General features: G+C 47.7%; 1 protein-coding gene, 1 non-coding gene and 2 pseudogenes across 2 annotated transcripts; 2 read left to right on the top strand and 2 right to left on the bottom strand.

Annotated features, from left to right (window-relative positions):
- Window positions 1-722: 722 nt before the first annotated feature.
- LOC117839804 (probable 2-oxoglutarate-dependent dioxygenase AOP1) lies at window positions 723-2,125 on the bottom strand. The gene is made up of 3 exons (XM_034720224.2): window positions 1,688-2,125; window positions 1,280-1,610; window positions 723-1,182 (listed from the first exon to the last, which is right to left on the bottom strand). Exons 1-3 carry the CDS (start codon window positions 2,080-2,082, stop codon window positions 943-945), a joined length of 966 nt encoding a protein of 321 aa, XP_034576115.1. The 5' UTR covers window positions 2,083-2,125; the 3' UTR covers window positions 723-942.
- An 11,127-nt stretch (window positions 2,126-13,252) lies between these two features.
- Window positions 13,253-15,786, top strand: LOC117837136 (putative F-box protein At4g21240). The gene is made up of 3 exons (XR_011897288.1): window positions 13,253-13,797; window positions 13,972-14,796; window positions 14,894-15,786. It is a non-coding gene; the product is annotated as a putative F-box protein At4g21240 (transcript).
- Window positions 15,787-16,178: 392 nt separating this feature from the next.
- Window positions 16,179-19,688, bottom strand: LOC117835221 (uncharacterized; annotated as a pseudogene).
- A 4,139-nt stretch (window positions 19,689-23,827) lies between these two features.
- On the top strand, window positions 23,828-25,488 carry LOC140221078 (uncharacterized; annotated as a pseudogene).
- The last annotated feature ends 420 nt before the right edge of the window (window positions 25,489-25,908 follow it).

Raw genomic sequence — 25,908 nt, 5'->3', positions numbered from 1 at the left:
GGGTAAATTTAATTTTGCAGCCTCTTAAGCTATATACAAAGATTCTGCCTAGTTTTCAGAATGTCCCACTCTAACTAAATCCAGAAGGTCCTCGCTTGTTAAAGTTTTCTTTTTTGGTTTGTTTGCATATTCTCTGTTTTCCTGTCTACTTAAATTGGTGTCTATGGGTACCTACTGTTTTCTAGTGTCATGCATGTGTGTGGTATGTTTCAGTTTGCTCACGCCAATATGGTTATTGTCTGCATCAACAGTATCCTGTCTCTGGTGTGGTAAGCGTCTGACGACACATTTACCTAGCTTGCCATTTGCCAACTTTATTTTTTCAGCTGAGCCGAGCTAGAATGGGCATGATGGGCCTTCATGGCCCGACGGGCCACCGGACCAGCTTGGCACGGCTAATAGCCCCTTAGTGCTGGGCCTGGGCCGCTGCTTTGGCCCATGGGCCGGCACGGCACGGCTATTATCTAGCCGAACCGTGCCGAGTCTAAACGGGTCGGGCCAAACCGTGCTCGGGCTAGGCAAGGTCAGGCCGCCCGTTTGGCCATCTATACTAGGCCCTAGTACACCACAAACAACTCAACAACTTGCACAATCATCAAATACACCGTTGGGTGAGCATGGCGCACATTGTGATCAACCAAGCAGCACCAACAAAACAATAAGAGCAAATCACCCTGTGTGGAGCCTGGACGGGCTCCAAAATGTCATAGAAGCCGAGCGAATAAAATGAGAAAAAAAACATATTCATTTATTGTTTCAAACAAATGCAAACTTATGCTTCGGAACTTATTCATAGTTTCATACTCGGCAGTAAGATCGCAGATTAAACGTCACATACTTCGAAACCGATTCATTCCTCTCACGCTTCCCAGAGTGTTCTTGTTTCGTTCAGACAGTACTTGGGGCTCAGGGTCGCAGGTAGTAGTAGTAGTACATCGTTGCCTACACTCCGCAGAAGTCCTTGAGTCTATCCTCATGGCGAGCTCCATGAGCGACGCAGAAGTGCATGAAGTCGTCGTTGCAGTGGGGCTTGAAACGGGGCGGGTGCTCCTCGTCAACGAGCTCATCCGGCGCCTGGATCTTCAGACCGGGCAGCGCGAACAAGATGGCCGAGTACCTAGCGACATCCCCACCGACGGTGACCCGGTGAAATGGCGCGCGCACCCTGTCGTTTGTCCACGCCTAGACATGACGGAAAACTCATCGATCAATCCGGAGTTCTCGTGCACACAAGGAAGACAGAGTTGGTGCCGGTCAGTCATATATGGTGCGCGCGTACCCGGAGCTCGTTGCCGGCTATGACGACGAGCGACGCCGGCGACGACGGCCTGAAATGGATCCACTCCCCGTCGCCGGTCTGCACCTCCAGGCCGTCCACCGCGTGCTGGCAGACGACGGTGAGCATGCTGCAGTCCTGGTGGGTCCCGTACCTGACCTCCTTCCCCTCGGCGTCGCCGCCGGGTGCGTTGTAATGCGCCATCCGGAACACGTGCCGCATCGACTCCCTCATCGCGTCGTGGTACTCGGGCACCCCGAGCCCCTCCATCACCATCCTCTGCACCGACTCCTCGAGCTCCGCGATCCGCCGCGCCGCGCCATGGACGGCCTCGCTGCAGAAACAAACGCTACGGTGTCAAAGGACCAATCTTCCAGATGAGGTCGGCCAAGACGCGGACGGCCGGCCTACCAGAAGGCGGCGTTGTCGCCGCCCGGCCACATGAGGTCGGCGAAGGCTCGGACGCGCTCTGGTTCGACGCGGTCCGAGATGGCGAGGCTTTCGTAGGCGTTCGTGAACCCGGCCATGCTGCCGAGGTAGCCGAAGAGGGGCCTGTCGGGGCTGCAGGTGTTGCGGCGCTTGGCGTCGTCAGGGAGCGCGAAGAGCTTCTTGACGGCGCCGTCGAAGAACGCGGCGCGGAGGTCCGGGGTGAGCGCCGGGTAGTGCGCGTCGAAGCAGCCGAACGTAGCGAGCGCGTCGACCACCTGGGCTCGCACCGCCGCCCACTGCCCGGCGCCCGGCGCCGACGGGTCCACGCCGGAGAAGTCGATGCGGGGGAGCTCCAGCTGCCTCGCCTCCGCGCCCATCTCCTCGCCGTCTCCGGGGTCCGTGAGCAGAGAAGGAAAACAACGATACGGCCGAGAACAATAACTCACCCATATATATAGATGGCGAGATGGGCCGCCCGACCCTAACCTGGCACTAAACCGATTTGGCCCGGCCTGAATAGGCTCGGCACTATCAGGTCCAATAGCTTTTTCGTGCCGGGCTGGGCTGGCACTGCGTGCCGAACTGCTGGCCCAGGGTCGACATGATGGTCTTTTTATTGTGCCGGGCTAGCCCGCTAGCACACCAGGCACTATCGTGCGCACTACAAAGCAAGCAAGAGAGGAACAATCGATCGAATCAAGATGCAAGAATGAATCAACAAATTCACCGCAGAAATCGCCAAAGCTCATGAATCTAGCATATGAATATACGGACATTAAATCCATCACAAAATCCATAAAAAATGAGTCCCATCGGTGCCACCGTCGGTAGCCGACGCGGCTCTTGGCAGCGCCCCCACAACAGGGGCCGGTTGGCAGCGCCCCCACAGTGGCGGCAGCCGCGGTGACCGGTGCACCTGCCCAACGATGGCAACAGCTGGCGCGCCTCCCATTTGGAGGGAGCCAGGGTCCACCTCGCCGCCATCGCCATCTAGCTGAGAAAGAGGTGCAGGGGCACCTCGCCGCCGTTGCTGTATCGTAGGGGAGGGGAGGGAGTAGGGAAGGAGAGCGGGGAAGTGGAGGTGAGGACGAGCATAGGGAGGTGGGAAGCCGAGGAGGGGAGCAGGTGAGCGGCGGGCGACGGGCTTCTTCCGCGCCAGGCGGCTGGGGTCGCGTAGCAGCGGAGCCGTGGTGCTGAGTCGGCGCCGCCCACGACGCCCCCGAGGGAATGGGAGGGGTCGCGCCATCGCGAGGTTGAGGGGAGCTGGGTGGGATGGAGGGAGGTGGCCGGGTGTAGGGAAAGATGAGGGAGAGGAAGGAAAAATAGTCTATATACTAGGGTTAGGAAATACGAGCCACTGTCAGGTCGGCCCAAAAATCGTGTCGAGCTCGGTCTGGCCCAGCGTGCTGGGGGCCTAGGCACGACACGACGCATCGTGCCAGGCCAGCTCGGGCATTATCCATTGCGGGTCGTGCCGGGTTTTTTTGGGCCGTGCTACGGGTCGTCCAGCGGGCCTAGCCCGTGTGGCCATCTCTAACCATGGATGACGTATGGCCACGCTCTACATTCAAACCCCACGAGCTTATCAAGACACGTACGTCTGGCCTCGTTAGAATCGACAAATTGAAATAATGGGCGCCCATCAGCATCCAGAATAAATCGATATGGGGCAGGAGCAGCTGTTTCGTCCTCAGCTGACCTTCAGATTAGATATGATATGATATGAAATGGCGAGTTTAGATATGATATGATTAGATATGATATGGCGAGTTTAGATATGACTAGCAAGATGCCCGTGCGTTGCTACGGTGTTGCTACGGCGAAACGACATTGCTTAGCGCGCGATGTTTTTTATCGTGTCGTGTAGTGCACCAAATTTTTTATCGTGTTGTGTAACTTTTTTTTATTTTAGTAGTATTAAACTTTTCATATATAGTAAAGTGCCCATGCGTTGCTACGAGAAAATAAAAATATAACAAGATCTCACTTGGTGAATCGTCGAGTATGCGCAATTTCCGACCCGTAATAGTTTCTAGTGGTTTTCAACCATGCACACAAAAGCCAATGAGCAAAAATAAGCAAATTAAACTGATACAGTTCACCTCGCTGCTGCCTCCCGTTGTTGGTGCCAGTGGCGGGGTTGGCTTCCGAAAGATTTGACGTATTCTTTGCGGTTTGCGCAACTGCTTGATCCGTCATTGCAAGGTGGTGTTTCTGCGCAGGTGTCCATGGCGGCTTCATCCTGGTTGCTGATAGCCTGATAGAGCTTCATCCTGGCCTCCATTGCCCCCGATCTAGTAGCTCGTCAGGGCTCTGATGGTGGGCACGAGGCTACAAGCTCAAGCGTGCAGCCTCACGGTGCTCTGAGTGCAAGCCACGCACGCCGGCAAGAGACTCCAGCGAGCTCGGAAGGCATACCACCGGATACCGGTTCCGTGTAATACGTTGGATTTGGGCTAAAAAAAGTTTGGGCTAAAAAACGACAATCAAAGCGGGGCCTAAAATTTTAATTAGAGTTATGAACTCCATGTTTCAAAGTTGTGACAAACATCAGCATTTATTCGTGCCTCTTTCTCCCTCATCTACCCGACAACCAACACACACCCAACAGTTTTCTTTACTATTTATATTTACATCTTAGACTAATTCTCTGTATTAATATTTATTTATTGCACTCTTTTTAAAAATGAAGTTGAGTCCACAAATATATCACCACCAAACAATGAAATAGCAAGTCATTTGATAAGCGGATAGATTCAGGAGCAAAGCTGCAGACCCATCTCTCAAGTATGCTTGTTAGAAGGAATGGATTGAACATGATCTGGGACAATACAAATCTTCCTCAAGGTGCAAAGCATTGCTAAAGAAAGCATTTTCTTACACTGTTTGGGTTTCAGGATCCCACATTATACACAGTGCACTCATGATGTTTTTCTGGCTAATTCATGACATCTGTATACCAGAATAGTACCGACAAGATATTGATCTATTGCTCCCACCTCTGCTCAAGATCTCTTGTATGAAAAATATTGCCGTATTTTGTTCAATGGGAGATGTGCAGTTTGACTAACCCTTTATGGAATCCTCCATGCACAAGTTAATTAGCTCATTGAGCTGTGTCCCAATCTCAAAATTATCATAACCATCAGCTTCAAAGTCATGGATCATATGTGATTTTGGAAGATTTGATTCAGATGGACTGGAGAAGCAATGCGCCTCACAAGCCTCAGGACCATTGGATCTATTCTCCATAGCCTCATTTTCAGGGGTTGCACAATGTCCTGCAGCTACTTTCCCCTCTTGAGAATCTAAGTTACATGCTCGCAAACCAGGCTCTTGTGCTTTGTTGCAGTCACCACCTCTAGAATCATGATTTGCATTCGATATTGGAAGCTTTGACTCAAGAGAATCCAAATAGTTACTCCCTTTATGAAGCCCAGCGCCACGTTCATATGCCACCCCAGCTTCTTTCTCCATGTTCTTTTCATCAGTGAGCGGCCCAAGAATCCTTGAACCCAGCCCTTCAGAATAATAGGAACCTGCAGTTACAAATTCATAGTTTGCATCTGATTCAAGAATCTCCGGTCCAATCAACCTGGAGTGGTGATGCTCCTCAAGAGCTTTAGAGCTCCTCAGCTTCTTTTCCACTGTTGGCTGATCACACTCAGAGCCTGCCACCTCGTCCGTAACGTGCCACTCTTGAGGAACAGGAAGTGAGATACTGGAGTCAAACTGCTTGCGCCGGCTCACAGGCTCACAACGCCCACTTCCCAAATCACATACCACACCGAGCGCCAAAAGCCTCGATTTCAACGAATTGGTCAAGGAACTGGAACTCCCTTTGCAATATCCATACGCATCCAATCGTAACTTCCCTTTACGGCCTAATTCGGATACATCAGATCCATACCTCGAGGGGCCAAAAATTTCTCCGGCCATTAGTTCCTTCGCCTCAGGAACGCCACCGCTAACCCTCGAACCGACGGCTAGGGTTCCAGGCGCGGGGGTGGTGTCGATGGTGACCTCCAGCGCCTGCGCCTCGCGCTGGGAGTGGGCGGAGCCCGGGCGGAGAGATGGGTAGCTGAACGGAACGGCATGGGAGGAGTCACCAACCGTGGTGGAGCCGCCGTGCCGGCCACCTCCGCCCCGACCTCGCCTGCGGCCGCGACTGCTTAAGGGGGGTGAGGAGGAGAAGGTGGCGGCGACGAAGGCCGGGGAGACAAAGGATGGGAGCTTCCGTGATCGCTGATGAGGGAGGGCAGCGGCAGGGTGCCCCGCTCCGGCCGCCACCCGCGCCCCATCCCCCGATCCCCTTTTTCGTCTCCCTGTTTCAGAGGAAGGAGAAGCATTTTTCACTAAACCCCCTCGATTTTCTTATTTTTTTCACCCGAGCCCCTCTATCTTCAGATTGGACTGTGGGTTGATTTCATGAAATATCAGGGTTTTTTTTGAAAAATAAGAGCGACGTACGAAAAGCCCAGGCAGAGACGCTACTTGATTTAATAATAGGTATAGATATGAAATTGACAAATTATTTTGAGGTTGCTATTGCGAGTTATTTTCTAGCTTTGTTGTGATGTGTATTGTATATGCATGTAGTAAGACCAAATTAAAGAGGAGGAATTGAGCACGCTCATAGTAGTTGTGACGTGTAGGATTTTTTTTAATAAAGGAATCCATTATTTCGGCTTCGGCTGAAGGTACACACTTCATCATTTTTTTGTTACAGTTTTAGCTCATGGTTACGGTGAGACATGAGCAAAACAAAATGACAACGGATAGCAGATGTTCCAAACAACTAAAGTCAAAGCAAAAAAAATCAAAACACATAGACTATTAATGACACATCCACCAGTGTATGACGAAGACCGCCATTTGCATGAACATCATCTTAACCAAGCAAATAATTAAGCATCATGCGAAGGTTATTCGTGTCAAATTTTCTGGACTGAGTCAAACCAAACTTCCTCCGGTGGCGTAGGGAGGAAGTTTATTCGGCATTCCCTGCATTTGTTTTTTTTTTTATCCCAGTAGTACGACGCTCCGATGCCTGATCTGATATTCTGATCTACGCACGAAATTAAACAGGACACGAACACAACGGAATCCATGTATGACGGACCACGAGAGAAATTACAAAGTTGGCAGTGGACTAATTTCATGCGGTCCGGGTACTCCTCACGGATCTTGGAGATGAGGAGCGTGCCCATGCCAGAACCCGTGCCGCCACCCAGGGAGTGGCATACTTGGAACCCTGTCAGCAACGCGGGTAATGTCAGTGGCAGTCGGTTTCAGTTTTGACAGATGCAGTGATCAAAGGGTGCGTTTGGTTTGGAGACAAGAAGGGATGGGACGGTGCCGTCTCTATTTTTTGGGATGGGATCATCCCGTCTGATGTTTGGTTCAGAGGGATGAATTCATCCCAGTTTTTTATTTGGTACGATGGATTGAAAACGAGGGACGGATGGCTCGGGTAACACCGTTAGCTGCATGTGTTTAGTGGGACCCACATGTCATATATGGGCCCACGTGTCATCTTCTTTTCTTTTTTTCTCTCTCCTCACCCTTATCTTCTCCAACCAGACCCATCTCCCTATTTTGCCGCCGGCAAGCCGGTTCCCACCCCCGCCGGAGCTCCCTGCCGCTCAGGCCGCGCCGCCCCCGTTCGCCCCCGCCTGCTGCCCCCGCTCGCCCCAGGCCGCGCCGTCGGAGGTCCCCGCTCACCCCAAGACGCGCCGTCGGAGGTCCCCGCTGGCCGTGGGCATCGGCCGTGGCGCCGGGGGCGCTCACCCCGCCGGCCGCTCGCCCCAGGCCACGCGACCCTAGGCACCGGCCGTGCGGTTGGAGGACCCCGCCCTGCCGGAGACGAAGAAGCCCCGCGCCAGTCTCGCGAACGAAGAAGGACGGAGCAGACGGCGCCCGAAGTGGGATGACCCTGTCCGCTCGTTTTGGCCGGACGGGGTCATCCCGCATCTTGGCAGCATATTCCCATTTGTGGACCGTCCCATCCCTCGTGACTCCGAACCAAACACTATCAAATTTGGGATTGTCCCATCCCATCCCGTCCCGTCCCCGGTACCAAACGCATCCAAACATAACTGTTCCCCTTGCCGTCACTAATATCAAGTGAAATGTGATCAGAAATTCAGAGTTTGCTATATAGTTCAGACTCAGATATCAAATTAGTTCAGTCCTGTAAAAAGCCCAGGCTATCAAAAAATGGAAGCATGAGTAACAGGAAATTTTAGCCTTGATCTTCACACACATACAACTTCAAGTTATGCATTGCAAGTTGCAACCAACTTGTTAGTTTTTTATGCTGCTTTTATTAGGTGTACTAAAATCCATTTCACCTCATGTAAGTCCAAATGCAATCATGCAAGTATATACACTAAACAAGTAAGCAACACATGAGTAATCCACCGAACTCCACTGGGTACAGCCTGTCTCACTGTCTCGTTCGTCGGAACCACCACCGACACTATTACAGTAGCAGCAGATCTAGATAATTTCTTTTTTATTCTGGTAGGTCGTACAACATTGTCATTAATCAGAACATGATAATAATGTCATAAGTAGTGCATTATTGAAATAATCTCATAAACTTTCAGCATCCCAACAAGATGTTGACAGGTGATCTCAGCATCCCAACAAGATGTTGACAGGTGATCTCAGCATCCCAACAAGATGTTGACAGGTGATGTAACGTTTCTTCAGTACTGAAAACTGGTATCTGACCGACAAAAGCAAGTATTAGGCACCTCGAGGGACTGAAAATCTTCTCTAAACAACAAAAAAATGTGATTTTACAAGTAGCAATAATCTTTTTTCAGAAAAATTAAAATTCACATATGTAGTAGCGCACAAATGAGGTGTTTGGTCAGTAAAATATGTCCTGCATAGTCATAGCTTGGTAGGACAACAAACGCATAACAGTAAGTTCTGCTTGGCTGCGATCATGTTTGTTTGTACCCACTGAAAAAAAATACTTAAGCAGAAAACACTTGGCCCCATTGCGAATAGCAAAGTTGCAGGACAAATTCATGAGAAAATCTGGGGGAACAGACGAGACATCTACCTTCTTTTCAGAACTGCAGTGCATGTATGAAGTCATAACCTCATGATTACTTTTGGTTTAGAATTAGCCACGTCCGCACACACATAAATGTAGCTTCCAACATATTAAACAAGGTCTTGGACTGACAGAATTCGTCTAATATTATGCAGTGTTGTGTAGCATCAAGTTTCTATTTCAAATTAATCTGCCTGTGACTCTCTTTTTTTTTTCGAGATGGGGATTACCCCGACCTCTGGATCAATCGATGCACACAACTTTTTTTATTGTATACTTCAGAAGATTTCAAATATTATAATCATGGATCAGTCAAGGTTGAGGCATGAATCAACCATGTAAAAATGAAAAGCATCAAATAGCTATCCATTTGCAATTCTCCTAGTGTGTTGCCATCCAGCAGCCTGGAAATAGAAGTCCTGTGCAACCATCAGCAGCTGGTTGCATCCAGTAACTATAGGCTCCCACTGATCCATCGGGAGGAGGTGGGACCATAATTGTATCCAGTGCACCACCATACGAATAACCTGCAAAAAATTAGTACCCGTTTGTTTGTTAAAGATAAAGTTATTCATGCAGTTACAAATGGATCAACATGAAGCTGACACTCCAATACGTATCCTAGCCTTATTTTTCTTATCTACCCCGTTAAGCCAATTTCCGAACATATGCTTAATATTGGAAGGGGGTGGTATATTATAAGTGAAGTAAACTATACGCCAAATATTGCGGGCAAAAGGACATGATAAAAACAAGTGTTCAGCGGACTCCATTGAGTCACAAAAGCAACACTTTTGACATCCGTTCCAATTCCGTTTAGCCAGATTATCTTTTGTTAACAGGACACATGAAAATCTTAACCTTCAAGGGTACTTTTAACTTCCATAAGTATTTGTGCAAGTATCTCGTATTACCATTCATGAGTTGGAGATACAGAGACTTCACAGTGAATTTACCAGTAGTAGTTAGTTTCCAAACAAACTGGTCTGGATCAACAGACAAGTTAACTATCATTAGGCGCTGACATAAATGCAACCATTCGTTCCATTTATTACTAGTCAAACCTCTTCTAAAAGCAATATTTAAGGGTGTTTGAGCAAGTACATTTGCAACACGAACATGCTTGTGTCGCATAATATTATATAATGATGGATATTGTTGAGCCAAAGGTGTGTCACCAAGCCAAATATCTTCCAAAAACGAATGGATTGTCCATTTCCAATTTTGAAAAATCTATGGTGAAGAATCCATCCTTGACCCGCATCAGCCCTTTCCAAAAGGGTGAATAAGTGGGTTTTGCATGTACTTGAGCAAGAGTTTTATCCTTCAAATATTTGTTATGTAACAATTCTTGCCACATACCTTGCTCAGTAAGAAGTTTAAGAAGCCATTTGCTAAATAAACATTTGAGCCTGCGACTCTCTAGCAAACAATTAGAAAATCTCATATCTGGCCTCAAGTTTCACTCACTTGATTTAAGTGGAAACAGGCATCCAAGATGAATTCCGATAAGTACTGATCTATGTTGATTCCAATCATCTCAATCGACATTAGACAATGAAGCAACTTGTGAGACAATAGGACTATAATCTGAATAGTGCCACTACAGTAAATGCAACTCAAATGAAAGTGATGTTTCAAAATAGCATTAAAATGATCTTGGTCTTTCAATTTATCCTGCTAGCAAATGAGGTAATATTTGGGTTTCGAGGAAAAACTCCCATTCCTTCCTTTCACAATGAATTAACTCTATATTCAGATAAGTTTCCTTCAGTAATCTATTTTCCTCCATCCAGAGTTTAACATCACCAAATCTGACAGCATTGATACTCGACGATCTGGCACGGTGGCACCCATCGAGGCCTGCCTGTCAACACTGCCAACTTGGCATAGTTGTGTTTATTAATGCAACCAATTTCTCTTGTAATGTCCAGTGCACACGGTGGCAACCAACAGTCGGCGAACCTATTAGATGCAACCAATGCATCTAGGAGTTATAATGTCTGCTATGTTTTGATTTTTCCCGTACATGACAAGATTTTTATTTCCTATGGTTTTCTAACCATTAAATGACAATATAATTTTGCAGAATGTCCTTGTCAAATGACAAGTATTATGTAATTAAACCACCGGCAGCAGGAATTACAGAATTGTATTTGGGGAAGTCAGAAAAGGGGATTTATTGTGCATCATTTCAAGGACGATGCAGACTTCAAGTTTGGATCCTTAATGAATCGTGTTCTCAGATGGAGTGGGTGTTGAAGCATGACCGGGACCTTCTTCCGTTGTTAATGAAGAATAAGCTCAAGGAACCATGTCAAAATTATAATGATCATTGTAATCAAAAAGTGCGCGGACCTTGGATACTTCAGGATATTAACAACAATTACAAAAAGGATGTCAAGAAGAAAGCAATTTTAAGAAAGAAATTTGTGTGGAGCTCAGATGCATCGGATGATGATGAGACTGAATATAGAGTGGACAGTGAAGGTAGAAACTTTAACTGCGGATATTTTGACATCCTTGGATTTCATCCATATAAAGAGATTATCTTCTTGAGCCAATCAATAAGAAGAGGAATTGCCTATCATTTAAATAGCTCAACTATGGAAGACATGGGAAACATATACCCAAAAGGTTATGACAGAGAGCTAACTAATGAACAGATCATAGAATCATCTTTTCCATATGCACCCTGTTGGATAGAACAGTTTGGATATGGACATGGTCCTAGAACACCATTTAGAAACTAAGCATATGTTGGAACTTGGTTGCAACTAGAAATACAATCGACAAGCCTTTTGTACACACAGATATTGATTTGGTTGCTATTGGGAGATTTTAATTTTCTATAATATTTTTTTAAAAAAATATTTGTTCTTCCCTCTTGTTTTTGGTTGTAGGTGCCTATCCATCTTAGCAGCTAGTTGTATCATGTGAGTCAATGCAATTTGTTTTTCTCCACCTTAATGAAACAAAATGATTTGGATACTTTCTGTCTTTGTGGTTCTATGTAACCAATTTTGCATGCCCCAGTACGTACTAGTACGAGGTAGTATATGATAACTAGTATGAAAGAAGTGTTTGGTCGTTCCTGATGTTGGAAGAAATTTGCCATACACACGACATATTAAGGGCAAGTACATTGCTACACGGTCTCATAGGTCGTCTCATGCAGTGCCACGTAGGATTTTTGATGATGTGGAGGAGAGAGAGCGAGGAGAGAGAAAGAGGTCGTTGCTTCGCGAAACAACCACCTCATGAGCTAAATTGTAGGACTACGAGACAACTTAACAACCATTGTACGAGTTATTGTTGCCATGCAACTCATAATATTTTATTTTTCTTATGCACAAATTAAGGAATTATATACCACTACCAGACAACTTATAGGACAACCCATTGTACAGGTTGCCTGTTAAATCGTCTCAAGATTACGTGTCAATGCATGAGACCGCCTATTAGACGACACCAATGTACTTGGCCTGAGCAGTTGTAAGAGAAATCAGCAGCTTCAAAGAAACCTGATGGGATCATTCGGTCGTTTCAGTGGCTTGTTGTGAGATGAGCTAAGCGCTCGTCATGGTTATGCAATTGATCCGTACCTGCCTGCCCTAGAGTAACAAGCGCAAATAAACAAGTAGTGATCGAATTGCGTGACTGGGCTCTGCTCTGATGGCCACCCGCTTTGCTTGTATGAGGATAGTTGCACGAAGGCCGAGGCAAGGGATCAAGAACAACATGAGAAAGAACAAGAGAACCATAAGAACGGCTCAAACCATCTTGTTCATGATGAAATGTTGCCCGCGTCGTCCCATCATTCGAAGCTACATAATACAGGAACACGATGATTGACGACGACCTATTCGTGATGCTCATCTTTAATTATCTGCATGCAGTTGAATTCAGTTCCAGACTTTGCAATCGATGGCCACAAATCGGAATATGGCATGCGCGACCAGTAAGCTAAAACTGCCACGCGGCCTGACCAGTAAGCTAAAACTGCCACGCGGCCTGTGCTGCGTCACTTGCGAGCACCGCGCACGCCGCAGCCTCCGCTCCGTTCCTCATAAATCTCTCTCTGCTTCTCCACCGATCAATCCCAACAACCTCCCCATTCGTTCCCCACGAGTCGTTTCAGATCCGAAAGGCCCGTCCGATCGATCGTCAACTGCTTGCTTCCCGGCGCGCGTAGCGGATCAAGATCCTGTTAGAATAATTAGGCAGGTCCAATTGTTTAATTAATCAAATAAATCTCAAGATCGTCAACTGCTTGCTTCCCGGCGCGCGTAGCGGATCAAGATCTGTTAGAATAATTGGGTAGGTCCAATTGTTTAATTAATCAAATAAATCTCAAGGTCCATTAGTGGTGGTAGTTACAAAAAGAATAAAACCAATTTGGAAATCGAGAGCGTCTCTAATCAACTTATATGGTGAAGTTGTGCTGCACCTGTTGAGAAGTTGATAGAGAGATAGCAGGATGCTACATGCGCGCTCGCTCGCCTCGGTGAGAGCCGTGCTATGCCGTGTCAAGAAGTTGGTCAGGTTTTGCAGTTTTTTTTGTCATAGTTGATGACCAGTAACTGAACACTCATTTAGTGACTGGTAACTGATTATTCAAATGATCAGTAACTGACTACTGCTAATGGTTGGTAGTTTTCAGGAACTGACATTTTAATTGCTGCATTAACCTAGGTATCCAAAGGTCTTCTGTTGCCTATAAGAGAGGGGCTGCCTCTCATTCTTTCGCGTGCGAAAACACTTACCACCAGAGCTTTTGTCCACTATTGTGTTGCGCTTTTGTCATCTCCGTTCTGGTGATCTGTGTGCACGGACTTCGCCTACTAGGGCGATCAAGTTTTTGGGAAGCACGTATGTGCGACTGCTCACTGTTCGTCTACGGCTAGCACTGCCTCAGCTCTACACTGCATCAACTCTTGAACGGCTACATCGAACAGGCTCGACTACCAATGTTGGGTAACAGCGTATTCGGTTCCTCCGGAATTGGTCCTGCCTCTAGGTATTTCCTTTTGAACTTTCTCGTTCAATTCTTATGTTTTATAGTACCTACTCTTTATATTCATTACAAATACAATAGATCATGTTTCTATTTCGCTATCTTAACTATCATATTTTATTCTATATTTCGAATTAAAATGAACGTAAAATGCCTCTTATTCCGACGGATCCCAAGCAAGAGAGGCGATGGATCGCCGCGACCAGGGAGAGACGGCAACTGAGGAGAACGCGGGCACGGTGGCGGTGCTGCCCGACGACGTGCTCGCGGACATCCTCCGCCGCCTCCCGCCGCGGGGCCTCGCCGCGTCCCGGTGCGTCTCTGCGCGGCGTGGCGCGCCGTCGTGGACGCCCACCGCCTCCTGCGGGCGGACCTCCTCCCGCTCTCGCTGGGCGGGATCTTCATCAACTTCAACAACTACTACATCTCGGAGCTCTTCTCCTGCCCCTCGACGGCCGGCCGCCCCTCCGTCTCCGGCAAGCACGACTACCTGCCCGAGCCCACATCCCGTTCATGGAGCGAAGTCCGCGACCACTGCAATGGCCTTGTGCTGGTGAATGGCTTCGACGACGACGGCATCTGTTGGTACGTACTCAACCCGGCCACACGGTGGGTGGCTCGCCTGCCCCCACTCCCACCCCCACCCATGGAGATGGACACCTACCAAGACATGTACCTCGTGTATGATCCAGCCGTGTCGCCGGACTACGATGTGGTCTCGGTTAGCCATCTTCTGTACAAGGAGCTGCCTGGATATCCGGACTACGACAGTTCTATTGATGATCGGGACCCTGCGGTAGAACAATCGGAATGGCCGCCATTGGTATGCACCTTACATGCTTTCTCATCGAGGACTGGACAGTGGGAGGAGAGGTCGTTTGCTCGAGAAGGTGGTTCTGCAGGGACCGTCGCCGACATGAGGGACGACTTGCGCGAGCAACGGAATGCTGTCTACTGGCGAGGAGCACTGTACATCCACTGTCAAACTGATTTTGTTATGAGGTAGACTCACTCCTCGTTTATTTGCGTTTTGTTTTATTCTCCATGTCAAGGCTTTTCTTCATCCTATGTTTGATGACTTCATGATTTCATTCTACAGAATATCCTTGTCGAGTGATAAGTACCACGTGATTCTTAAACCGCCAGAGGAAACCTGTACGCATTTTTATCTTGGAAAGTCGGCAAAGGGATTGTATTGCGCATCAATCGTCGGAAGATGTAGAGTTCAAGTCTGGAACCTTGACGAATCAGGTTGTAAGATGGAGTGGGTATTGAAGAATGACAGGGACCTTCGTAAGTGTTTGTTGAAGCACAAGCTAGGGTATAGCAGGAGACCAGGTTGTGGTTATGGTCGAGCAGTTCGAGGACCTTGGACTCTGCAGGATATCAACCACTATTATGATGAATATCATAAGGATACCAATTGCTATTATGATGAATATGATAAAGATGACAACATGGAAGCACCAGTAGAAGAGGAATTTGAATTCAGCTCACAAGTATCAGAGGATGAGGAATCTGCATGGAACTCTGACGATGGTTATCATGGGTGCATGGATATTCTTGGGTTTCATCCTTTTGAAGAGATTATCTTCTTGAGTGAATCAATAACAAGAGGATTGGCATATCACTTCAATAGCTCAAAGGTTGAAGTCTTAGGCAATATATATCCAGCAGCATGTGGCAAAGAATTAGGGAATGAACAGCTCATAATGTCATCTTTTCCGTACACGCCCTGCTGGCTATAGGACAAACTGCATATGAGAATAATTGAAAACGCTCCTGTTGCGTCTTTTTTCAGTTCACATCCACAAATATTCGCTTCAGAATAATATTTTGTAACCTTTTGGGACTGCATGCCTTCTCTTTTTATTTGTTGCAAGTAGCATCAACCATCTTCTGACAATGATTGTATTCATTACTAGTACCTAGTTTCTTAGTCGTAATATCTTGTGTTTTTCTCCTTTGAATAAAGGTATGAAAATATGTTCACATTCTGACTCCGCCCGGCCCTCCATGACCAGTGAATGGAGGCATATATAGATAGATGTCTCAAGTTATCAAGTGAATATCAAATTGATCTTACAGGTTTACTTTGATTATGTTTTGGGTGTAAACGATGCAATGGGATGACAAAGCCTTGATGAAGGGAGATGGTATGTGGAAACCTCTCTCTGACTTAGAGAGCAACTTCATGTTCATTAACCGCCCCCCAAATAAAATTGTTTTCCCAATTTTCTTTTAAATGGTCAGCCCAAGGATTGTTTTATATACGTAAGAGCAACTCTAAGAGCTCCCAAAAAATTCTTCCCCAGAATCATGTATTGGGGCTGTCCCAAAAATTTTTTCCTTCGAAAATATATCAACCCACAGCAGAACGCTAATAACTTCGCCCAATATTTTAAAACAGGCCATATCATCATAATTGAGCCCATTAGTTGGGCCGGTCATTTGTTCACCAAATTTCAAGAACGCTAATAGCTTCAGCTCGTGTGCCTGGACGCCCTGCAGACACCACCGGCAAAGCCTAATGTCACGGCTTCCCTCACACGAGAGCTTGAATGCTTAATAGCGCATCACATCACAAGATCTTAATCACCCAAACAAGGACAGCTGAAGCTACGGCTACGGCATTCTCTCCAAAGATCTTGGGAGAAACCTGAAACGAAACGAACAGCTCTACACAGCGTTTCTGCTACTATTACACACTGCAGCCTCCGGGTTCAAGGCCAGGGTGCAAAATCCACCACAGGCCAGCCACAAATTTCGGAACCCACCAGGCTGTAGAGTACTAGGACATGCCTATGTATTTGCAACGAATTTTGAATGGTACAATGGTGATGCAACAGGTTAACTACACTGAATTGCTACTGTCAGCAGCATCTTGAGCCACCGTCCCGGGTTGCGAGGGCGAAGCCACCGCGGTTGTTATCACGAGCAAGTTTGCTCAGGTGGCTTAACTCGGAAACCTGAACAAATCAGACAAAAACCATAAGGACAATGGAGCTAGCAAGGAACTTAGTGCCAGATAAAAGTGGACTTTTCAAATGGACAGGCGAACAAAAGAATGCAAGCAACCCAGCGCAAATTGACAAAATATATTGACACTGTGATTGTAGGAACAATGCAAGAAACTAAACAATGTGCTATAGTGGTTAGCTAAACAATTCACATCCTAGAGAACTCGAGAGCTGCATGTCTGACTCACCCGCTCCAGCGCGGCGAGGATGAGGCCGATGCCAGTGGCGTCGTCGAGCTGCGCGGCCCCTCCCCGGCGGGCCTGGCCCTTCTGCACGGATGCGGCCGTGGTTGTCGGCAGGAGCAGCCTCGCCCTCCAGTCTGCCAACCCGCCGATGCTCCACCGCCTCTTGGGCGCCGCCAGCTCCGCGGTCCCCGCGGACGCCGACGCTTCGGAGTCCCGCACGGAGAGCCCGAGGCCACACGCCGGTACGAGCGCTTGCGGCGGAGCGCGAGGCTGCGGCGGGGCGGGGTGGTGGCGAGGTGGCACACATCCGGGTCAGCGAACTTGCGGAGGAGCTCATCCGAGAACGCCTTCGCCACGTGCTGCACCGACACCTCGCTCTGCGGTGGCGACGGCGGCTGCGGCTGCGTCTACGGCTGCTACTTCCGCGGCGTCACCATCGATGGCAGGGGTCGAATCGGTGGTCGTGATTGGATCGAGTGGGGATGCAGGGAACATAGCACGCGTGCCAAATCTCGCGGGAAGAGGCGCGCGTACGCAGGGACGGATCCGAACGGGCTCGCCCCAGCTGAGGTGCTGATCTGAGCCTCCTTTTCGCTAATTGAGATCATAGTTTTTTAAGCTAAATACCACATATGTTAGAAGGGCTATATGGGCTCGCCCCGGGCCGCAGCCCGAGCAGCCCGGGCCCTAGATCCGCCCCTACGCGTGCGGGTAAGGGGGCGATTGGGGGAGGAAGGAACTCCCCGCAAATATGCGCGGTGATGCGCTCCGTTTTCACGTCGCTAATCTTTTGGGGCAGTTTTGGGTGGACTGGTGGAGTTCGTTGTTTCTCCTTTTTTTCCCGAAAGAAGGTATTGGGGTAATATTAGTAGTCTTTTGGAGTTTCTCTAATAACTAAGAACACTAGTAGAGAACTCACCTTCCATGCGCCCCATTTTGTCCCGGTTTAAAGTTGGCCCGGGACAAAAAGTTGACCAACCGGGACTAAAGCTCGGTCACTGGTGGGGGCTCACCAACCGGGACCTTTTATCCCGGTTGCAAAGGCTAGTGGAAAAAAAAGACCCTAAGAGTGCCAACCGGGATAAAAAGGGGTCTTTTATCCCGGTTGGTATTTCAAACCACGATAAAAGGGTCCCAACGGGATGGCTGAAAGAGGACTAAATCCCTCGAACCCTTTTATCCCGATTTGTAATACCAACCAGGATAAAAGGGGATCTTTTATCCCGGTTGGTGTTTCCAATCGGGATAAAAGGGTCCCCACGAGTTAATACAAAAGGATTGCATCCCCTATATAGTTAAATGTGCTGTGTAGGTGGGATGGTAAGGAAGCTACGCGCGAGGTTGGAGGTTGTGGGTTCGAATCCCATGCAGCGCGCGCGCATATTTCGCGTGAAAAATCGCATGACTTGTGACTTGCAGGGGGCCCTCCTGGGATTTCTTTTTTTTTTTGCAGCGCCTGGTATGGTAACCTATTTTATCCCGGTTGGTATTACCAATCGGGATAAAATGGGGTCTTTAATCCCGGTTGAGTGACCCGGGATAAAAGACCTCCCTTTTGTTCCGGTTAGTTTATCCCGGATGGATTTTCGGGAGATTTGCATCCTACCAACCGGGACTAATACCGAATTCTGTACTAGGGGGAAAAGGAAGAATTAGCCTTTGTCATATTTAAGGTGTTGGGATGGAAATGGAACTATTAATTGATACCACAAACCTGTTACGTTCTAACTCTCCATACTCAGCCCACGCATGGTCTGCCAGACAGCAGGCTACTTGTTACAAGAACAAGAACACGGGGTCACACTTTGAATGGCAAGATTTCATAGAACAACAAGAATTTTGCTTCTCTAAGAGCAACTTCAAGAGTATCTAAAAAATTCTTCCCCAAAACTATGTATTAGGGGTTCTTCCAAAAAAATTTCCCCCAAAAATATATCAGTCCACAGCAGATCGCTAATAAATAGCCCCCAATATTTCAAACACAGGCCACGTCATCGTATTGGGTCCATCGGAAGGGACGCGCGGGCGTGCGGAAATCAGGATTGGGGGAGGAACGCCAACGCTAAAATATACGCGGTGGCAAGCTATTTTTTAGCGTCGCTAAAAAATTAGGGAAGTTTTAGGTGGATTGTTGGAGTTCATTTTTTCTCTCTTTTTTTTCCTAAAAAGGGTATTGAGGTAAGATTAGCAGCCTCTTGAAGTTGCTCTAAACAACATCTTGTTTGGGATACTTCTATACTTTACCCTAAGGATGTGTTTGGTAGGCGGTAGGCGCATATGCAGATAACTTGCAATGTTAACTATCCCAGGAATTTTAACCCTGGAACAATCGAGCTAGCTAACCGGTAATATCGCATTTACTTTGTTTGGAGCAGTTTACTGAAGAATTACCGGGAATGGATTATTATGGCGTTTGGGTCCTGTGGACCGGAACCTAACCATAGTGCAAAGTTCTTGTATGAGTATGACTGCACTGAAGAAGCTGCAAAACAATCTACGCCAGCATGAGCACCCGGCCGGCCTAAACCGGCAGGCGTCGAGAGTACGAAGAGCCATAGTTCTGGGGCAACCGGTCGGACAAGTCCGTCGACATCCCCTGCTAGCGTGAAGCATGTCAATGGTGGTGCTCACCCATTGCCGGCGCATCAAGGGCCATCAGGTCCTTGAACGCAAGCACGTTCGCAGCCATAGATCACTTCGTCATTAATTGTAGTCCAACGATCTCTTTCGGCCCAAATTAAAACTGCCACGCGGCCATGCGTTGCGTCACTTGCGAGCACCGTCCACGCCGCTCCATCCATCAATCCCTACACCTCCAACACAGAGTCCGATCCATATTCCAATCCACCCCGAACACGTTCTGCCCCTAAAGATCAGAGCCGATTCATATCCGAGGGGATCGATCGATCGAGAGAAGAAGCAGAGTTCAAGTTTGGAACCTTGCCGAATCAGGTTGCAATGTCGAGTGGGTATTGAAGCATGACAAGGACCTTCGTAAGTGGTTGTTGAAGCACAAGCTTGAGGGCCTGTTTGGATACCCTGTGTTAAAATTTAACAAGTGTTAAAGTTTTAACATTCTCAAATAGAGTGTTAAAGTTAAACACATTGGGGTGTTTAGATGATGTGTTAAACTTTAACACCTTTGGTGAGAAATGACTCCATTGCCCCCTCATTTATGGCCGGCGGAGAGAGAGGGAGGAGAGAGAAGGGGTAACCTAGGAAAAAGTGGAGAGGGAGACCACTTTTAACACCTTTAGCAAGTTTTAACACCCCCTCCATGTGTTTATAAAAAATGGGGTGTTAAACTTTAACACCCCACTTTTAACACAAGTATTTGGATACGAAAGTGTTAAAAAGTGTTAAAAGTGGGGTGTTAAACTTTAACACCCCCTTCCCAAACAGGGCCTGAGCATACGAGACCATATGAGAATAGCCAAAAGATTCGAGGACCTTGGACCTTGCAGGATATCAACTACTATTATGATGATGATGACAACATGGAAGCACCAGTAGAAGAGGAATTTGAATGCAGCTCTCAAGTATCAACGGATGAGAAATCTTCATGGAGCTCTGATGATGAATACATCGGTGGAGAATACCATCATGGGTACATGGATATTATTGGGTTTCATCCGTTCGAAGAGATTATCTTCTTGGGTGAATTAATAACGAGAGGATTGGCCTATCACTTCAATAGCTCAAAGGTTCAAGTCTTAGGCAATATATATCCAGAAGAATATGCCCATGACTTAGTGAATGAACAGTTCATAACATCGTCTTTTCCGTACACACCATGCTGGCTAGGAAAATCTGTAGACGAGAGTAGTTTATAAGGCTTTACCAATATTACAGCTTGCAACCAAATTTAACAGCAGAGTTCAGGTACTGTTTTGTAACCTTTAGGTTTGCCTTTTGTTGCAAGTAGCATCAACCAGGCAATGATTGTCTTAAGAAAAAATCCATTTTACTATTATCACCTATCCGTTTTGTCCATTTAACCCCGTGGTCAAAATTTAGGTTCGATTTACTCTCCTTAGCTATTTTAGTTGGTCCAATTTTTGAATTCAAATTTTTCTAGGTGACTTATAACACAATGCCATATATTAGAAAAATAATTTATGAATTGTTCACTATTACTTTTCATGCAGTTTGTATCCCTACGATCAATTTTGTATGAAATATTCCTAACCTATGAAAATAACCATAAAAAATCTTAATATATTTTTCTACTATGCTCCATAATGTTCGTTATCTATTCACAGAATTTGAATTTAAAATTAAACTTGTATGCAAAGAAATAAAAAGGACAAATCTCATTAGAGGGTAGATTGGACCAACTAAAATAATTTAGGGAAATAAATTGTACCTAAATTTTGTTAAGGGGGTTAGATGGACAAAGCAGATAGGTGAGAGTTTTCCTTGTCTTAATTAGTTGCTAGCTTGTCATGTGAGCCATAGTATCTTGTGTATTCTTTTGTTTTAATAAAACCGTTAGCTAGCTTTATTTGCATGAAAATATGTTCACGTGCTGCCCCGCCCTGGGCTTGACCCAATGAATGGAGACATTTATAGATGTCTCAACTGAATATCAAATTGATCTTACAGATTACTTTAATTATGTCTTGTGGGGGAAGGAGTGCATGGGATGATAAAGATGTGACGGTAGCCAACTCTGACTGCAACTTCTTGCTCATTAATTAATAACCCACAAATAAAATTATTTTCCAATTTTTTTAATAAAATGATAAGCAGCTCTCCTGCTTTATTCAAGAAAAAAAGATGGCTAACCAAATTATTATTTATTATTTAAAAAATAAAGACTTGGCCCTCATTACATCGAACGTGCAAAATCTCTTTGCCACTGACGATAACACATGGGATGGATTAGAACCTTGTTAAAAACTCCATACTCGACCTATGGTCGCCAGACAGCCGGCAACCTTGTTAAAAACTCAAGAACACAGGGAGGGACGACACTTGAGACGCCTAGAGTTTACAAAATAACAAGAGTTTTTCTTCTTTGTTACAAATAACACCCTGTTTGGGGCACTTCTCTAAACAAACTCCGGCACACTTTGACCGTCATGTATTGCCCTGTCACGTCATTATTTTTTACTTGTTGATTTGTTTAGTAAGCTGAGGCCACATGAGTTGAACAAGCTTGGCTCTCGCACCTCGCTCTCTACACCAGCAGCCCACCCACCCGCCTGACTCTGGCAGCGGCAGCTTGCGGCGGCACCGAAGCCGGCGTCAGCGTCGCGCTCTCTCCCTCCCCTTCCCTCCTCCTCTCTCCCTCTCCACTCTCACTCCGCAAACCCTAGGCGTCGCCGGTCGCCTGGGTCCACCGCTAGTCGTCGGCCGCTGCTGGCAGATCCACCTCCCCTGAGCCCGGATCTATACATCCCTTGTGTGGGGTCCTTTCCCCAACGATGACCACCACGTTCTCCCCCTTCCGCCGTCCGGAGGATAGGAGACCGCAGTCGGGAGGCTGCCGCCTCCCCGGAGGCCGGACCTGCGTCCCTCCTCTTGTCGCCCCTTCCGCTGCCTGTGGGCAGGGGGCGAGGGTGGCCGCGTCCCTCCCCAGCTGTTGGGTCTGTCGGGGGCAGCGCTTCGTGCGTCGCCGCCGCGTGACCGGCCGAGTGGCCGCCTGCACCGCCGCTTCGCCGGTGGGGGGACGGGGCAACTGACTATGTGGCAGCATTCTTCGGGTCCTTCGTGCCTGGCAGTTCCTGTGCTCCTGGTGGTGGTGGTGATTTTTGGGGAGGGAACGGGGTGTAGGTGAAAGCCTTGTGCCTGCTTGCGGGTCAATGACGGCGACGCCCCCGAGTGCCGCTTCCCTTCTTGAAGGCGTCATTCTTTCCCCTTTTTTCTCCCCCTACGGTGAGCTTCCGGGTGAAAGCCTTGACCGTGTTGGTCAGACGACGACAACACCAGTGGTGTTGCCCCCTCCCTTGAGGCATCATCTTGGAAGCTCAGCAGGTTCTTGCTGCTGTCATTGTAGGGATCGTTGCTGAATGCCGCCCCCAGTCGTCTCTGGCTGGTCAGTGTTCTCCTTGGGAAGTGTTTTCTTCTACGCCTTCCTTCATTTCGATTCGTCCACCTCACCTAGGTTGCTTAGGTCGTCGTTGTCTGGCGGATGCTTTGCCGCCCCCTCTTCTCTGGCGGATGCTTTGTCTCCGTCGTTGGTTGCTTTGGGCGGATGCTTTGTTGTTGTCATTAATTGCTTCGAGCGGATGCTTTGCTGCCGTCGTCGTGTTGGTTGGGTGGATGCTTTGCCACCGTTGTTCTGTTCGAGCGGATGCTTTGCCGTTGTGAGCTTGATCTTTGGGTGGATGCTTTGCCACCATTGCAGTTCTGAGACCTTTAGCACCCTTGACGAGGTTGTATCTTTTGGCAGGTTCAAGAGAGTAGCTGTGTCTAGGTTTGTGGGTTCGAGTGCGCTTCCTCCTTTTTGCTTCGAGTCGTGTGGTGGTTGTTTGTGTGTTTCTTCAGTGTTTCTCTTTTTTTGGTTCTCTGTGCTCTCGTGTTGATCAAGCTCTGTTTGGCTTCATCGAGATTGTGTTTGTAAACTGTTTTCTTCTTAATCGAAAGGTGCTAAGGCACTCTAGAAAAAAGTTTAGTAAGCTGAGGTTGAGTATAAGCTGATTTATACTTACCCTACAGGCCACACGAACTCATCAACCCTCTTCCTCCCCTCGCAGGAAAGGCGTTGCCACCCACGGCGCCGCCTTTCGCTTATCGCATCGCATCTCTCTCTCTCCTGCTCCATCCCTGCACTCCGAGACCTCGAATCCACCACCACCGTCGCGGCACACGGTTGGGCGATCGATGATGAGTCTCCACGTCCAGGGCGAGAGGGAGGGCGATCACCAAGCAGAGGCGGACCTGCTGGCGCAGCTGCCCGACGACGTGCTCGCGGACGTTCTCCGCCACCTCCCGCACCGCGGCCTCGCCTTCTCCCGCTGCGTCTCTGCAAGGCGTGGCGTGCCGTCGTCAACGCCCGCGCCTGCTCCGCGCGGAGCTCCTCCCGCTCTCGCCGGCCGGGATCTTAATCAACTATACCACTGCTACGATGACGTCACGGAGCTCTTCTCACACCCCTCCGCGGCGATGGGGCCTCCCGTCTCCGGCAGGCGCCGCTTCCTACCCGAGGCCGGCGGCGAGTCGTGGGGCTACGTCCGCGACCACTGCAACGGCCTCCTGCTCGTCGACGGCGACGACCACCACGACTACCACCGTCCCCTGTAGTACGTGCTCAACCCGACCACGCGCTCGGTGGTGCCGTTGCCCCTGCGCCGGCCGCCGCACATCGAGGTCAACTCCTGGTACCTCGTGTACGATCCGGCTGCCTCGCCACACTACTAGGTGTTTTCAGTGACCCGTTTCCTCTGCAAACGTGAGCCTGGGAACATCTTCTATGACAGGCCAAAGTACAAGCTAGATCCAGTGGTTGAGCAATCTGAATGGCCACCATCGGTATAGACCTTACATGTGTTCTCGTCGAGGACCGGGCGGTGGGAGGAGAGGTCATTTGTTCGAGAAGGTGAGGCTGCAGGCACTGTCGCTGACATGAGGCACATGCCACACGAGAAACGCAACGCTGTCTACTGTCGAGGAGCGCTATACGAGCACTGCCAAACTGATTTTGTTATGAGGTAGCTTTATTTGCTTTATAATGCACTAGTGCCAAGCCTATTCGTTCTCTTCTGAATTTTTTACCATTGTTCCAACAATCTTGTTTCCCAGAATATCATTGTCGAATGACAAGTACCAAGTAATTAAATGACCCATGAGTATACAAGTGGGCAATTCTCCAAAATTTTATCTAGGCAAGTCACAAAAAGGGGTGTATTGTGCATTAGTTCGTGGACAAGCTAGGATTCGAGTCTGGATACATAAGGAATTGTGTTGTGAGATTCGGTGGGTGCTGAGGCATGATAATGACCTGTTTGAGTTGTTGGCGCACAGGATCGATGGACAAGTTCAAGGACCTTGGATCTTACAGGATATCAACTGCAACTATCACGAGTATAAAGAAGATATAACACGAAATCCCCTGTAGAAGAGAGATTTGAATGGAGCTCTGAAGCATTAGGGGATGAAAATTTTGCTTGGAGCTCAGACAATGAAGACAAAGTATATGATAAAGATGACAGTACCCAAACACACATAGAAGACAAATTCGAATGGAGCTTGAAAGCAGCGTTAGATGAGAATACTGCATGGAGCTATGACTATGATGGCATGAGAGTCAGAGGCGGGTACTCTGGATATGTTAAAATTCTTGGGTTTCATCCATACAAAGAAATTATCTTCTTTAGTGAATCAATAACAACAGGAATGGCCTATCACCTGAATAGCTCGAAAATTGAAGCCTTGGCAACTTATACCTAGCAAGATACGATGAGGAGTTACCCAATATTGAACGGTTCATAATCTCGGCTTTTCCTTATACTTCCTGCTGGTTAAAACACATTGGAGGTATATAGGACACCTTGGTTATTAGCATATGCATGGTCATGGAGTCGAATTTCTCTATCAATTGCATATGTGTGCTTTACTTTCGTGATATCTCTGTGTGACCCAAAATATATAACTTGGTTTTGCCCCCCTTTTTTTTAAGATAAGGAAAAGCATTGCAGCCTCTAAACCCGCACATAGGTGAATGTTACAACCAAAAGTACTTAGAACACAAATCCTATAGACGGGAATAATTCAGAATAAATAAAAGAATAGGGTAGATAGAGCTAAGACTCAATACTATTACTAAACTTCCAATCATGATTGCTGGAAAACTCCATGACCTTAGTCTCCAACTTCAATGTGTCTCTCTTCCTCTTTAAACAGCAACGACCAAGTTCTAATCCATTAAGAACTAGAAGAGTTTCTTTTGAAAATCACATCATTTC

The sequence above is a fragment of the Setaria viridis genome, chromosome 9, assembly GCF_005286985.2.
Source record: "Setaria viridis chromosome 9, Setaria_viridis_v4.0, whole genome shotgun sequence".
Taxonomy (NCBI): domain Eukaryota; kingdom Viridiplantae; phylum Streptophyta; class Magnoliopsida; order Poales; family Poaceae; genus Setaria; species Setaria viridis.
This window is presented reverse-complemented; position numbering and strand designations above follow the sequence as displayed.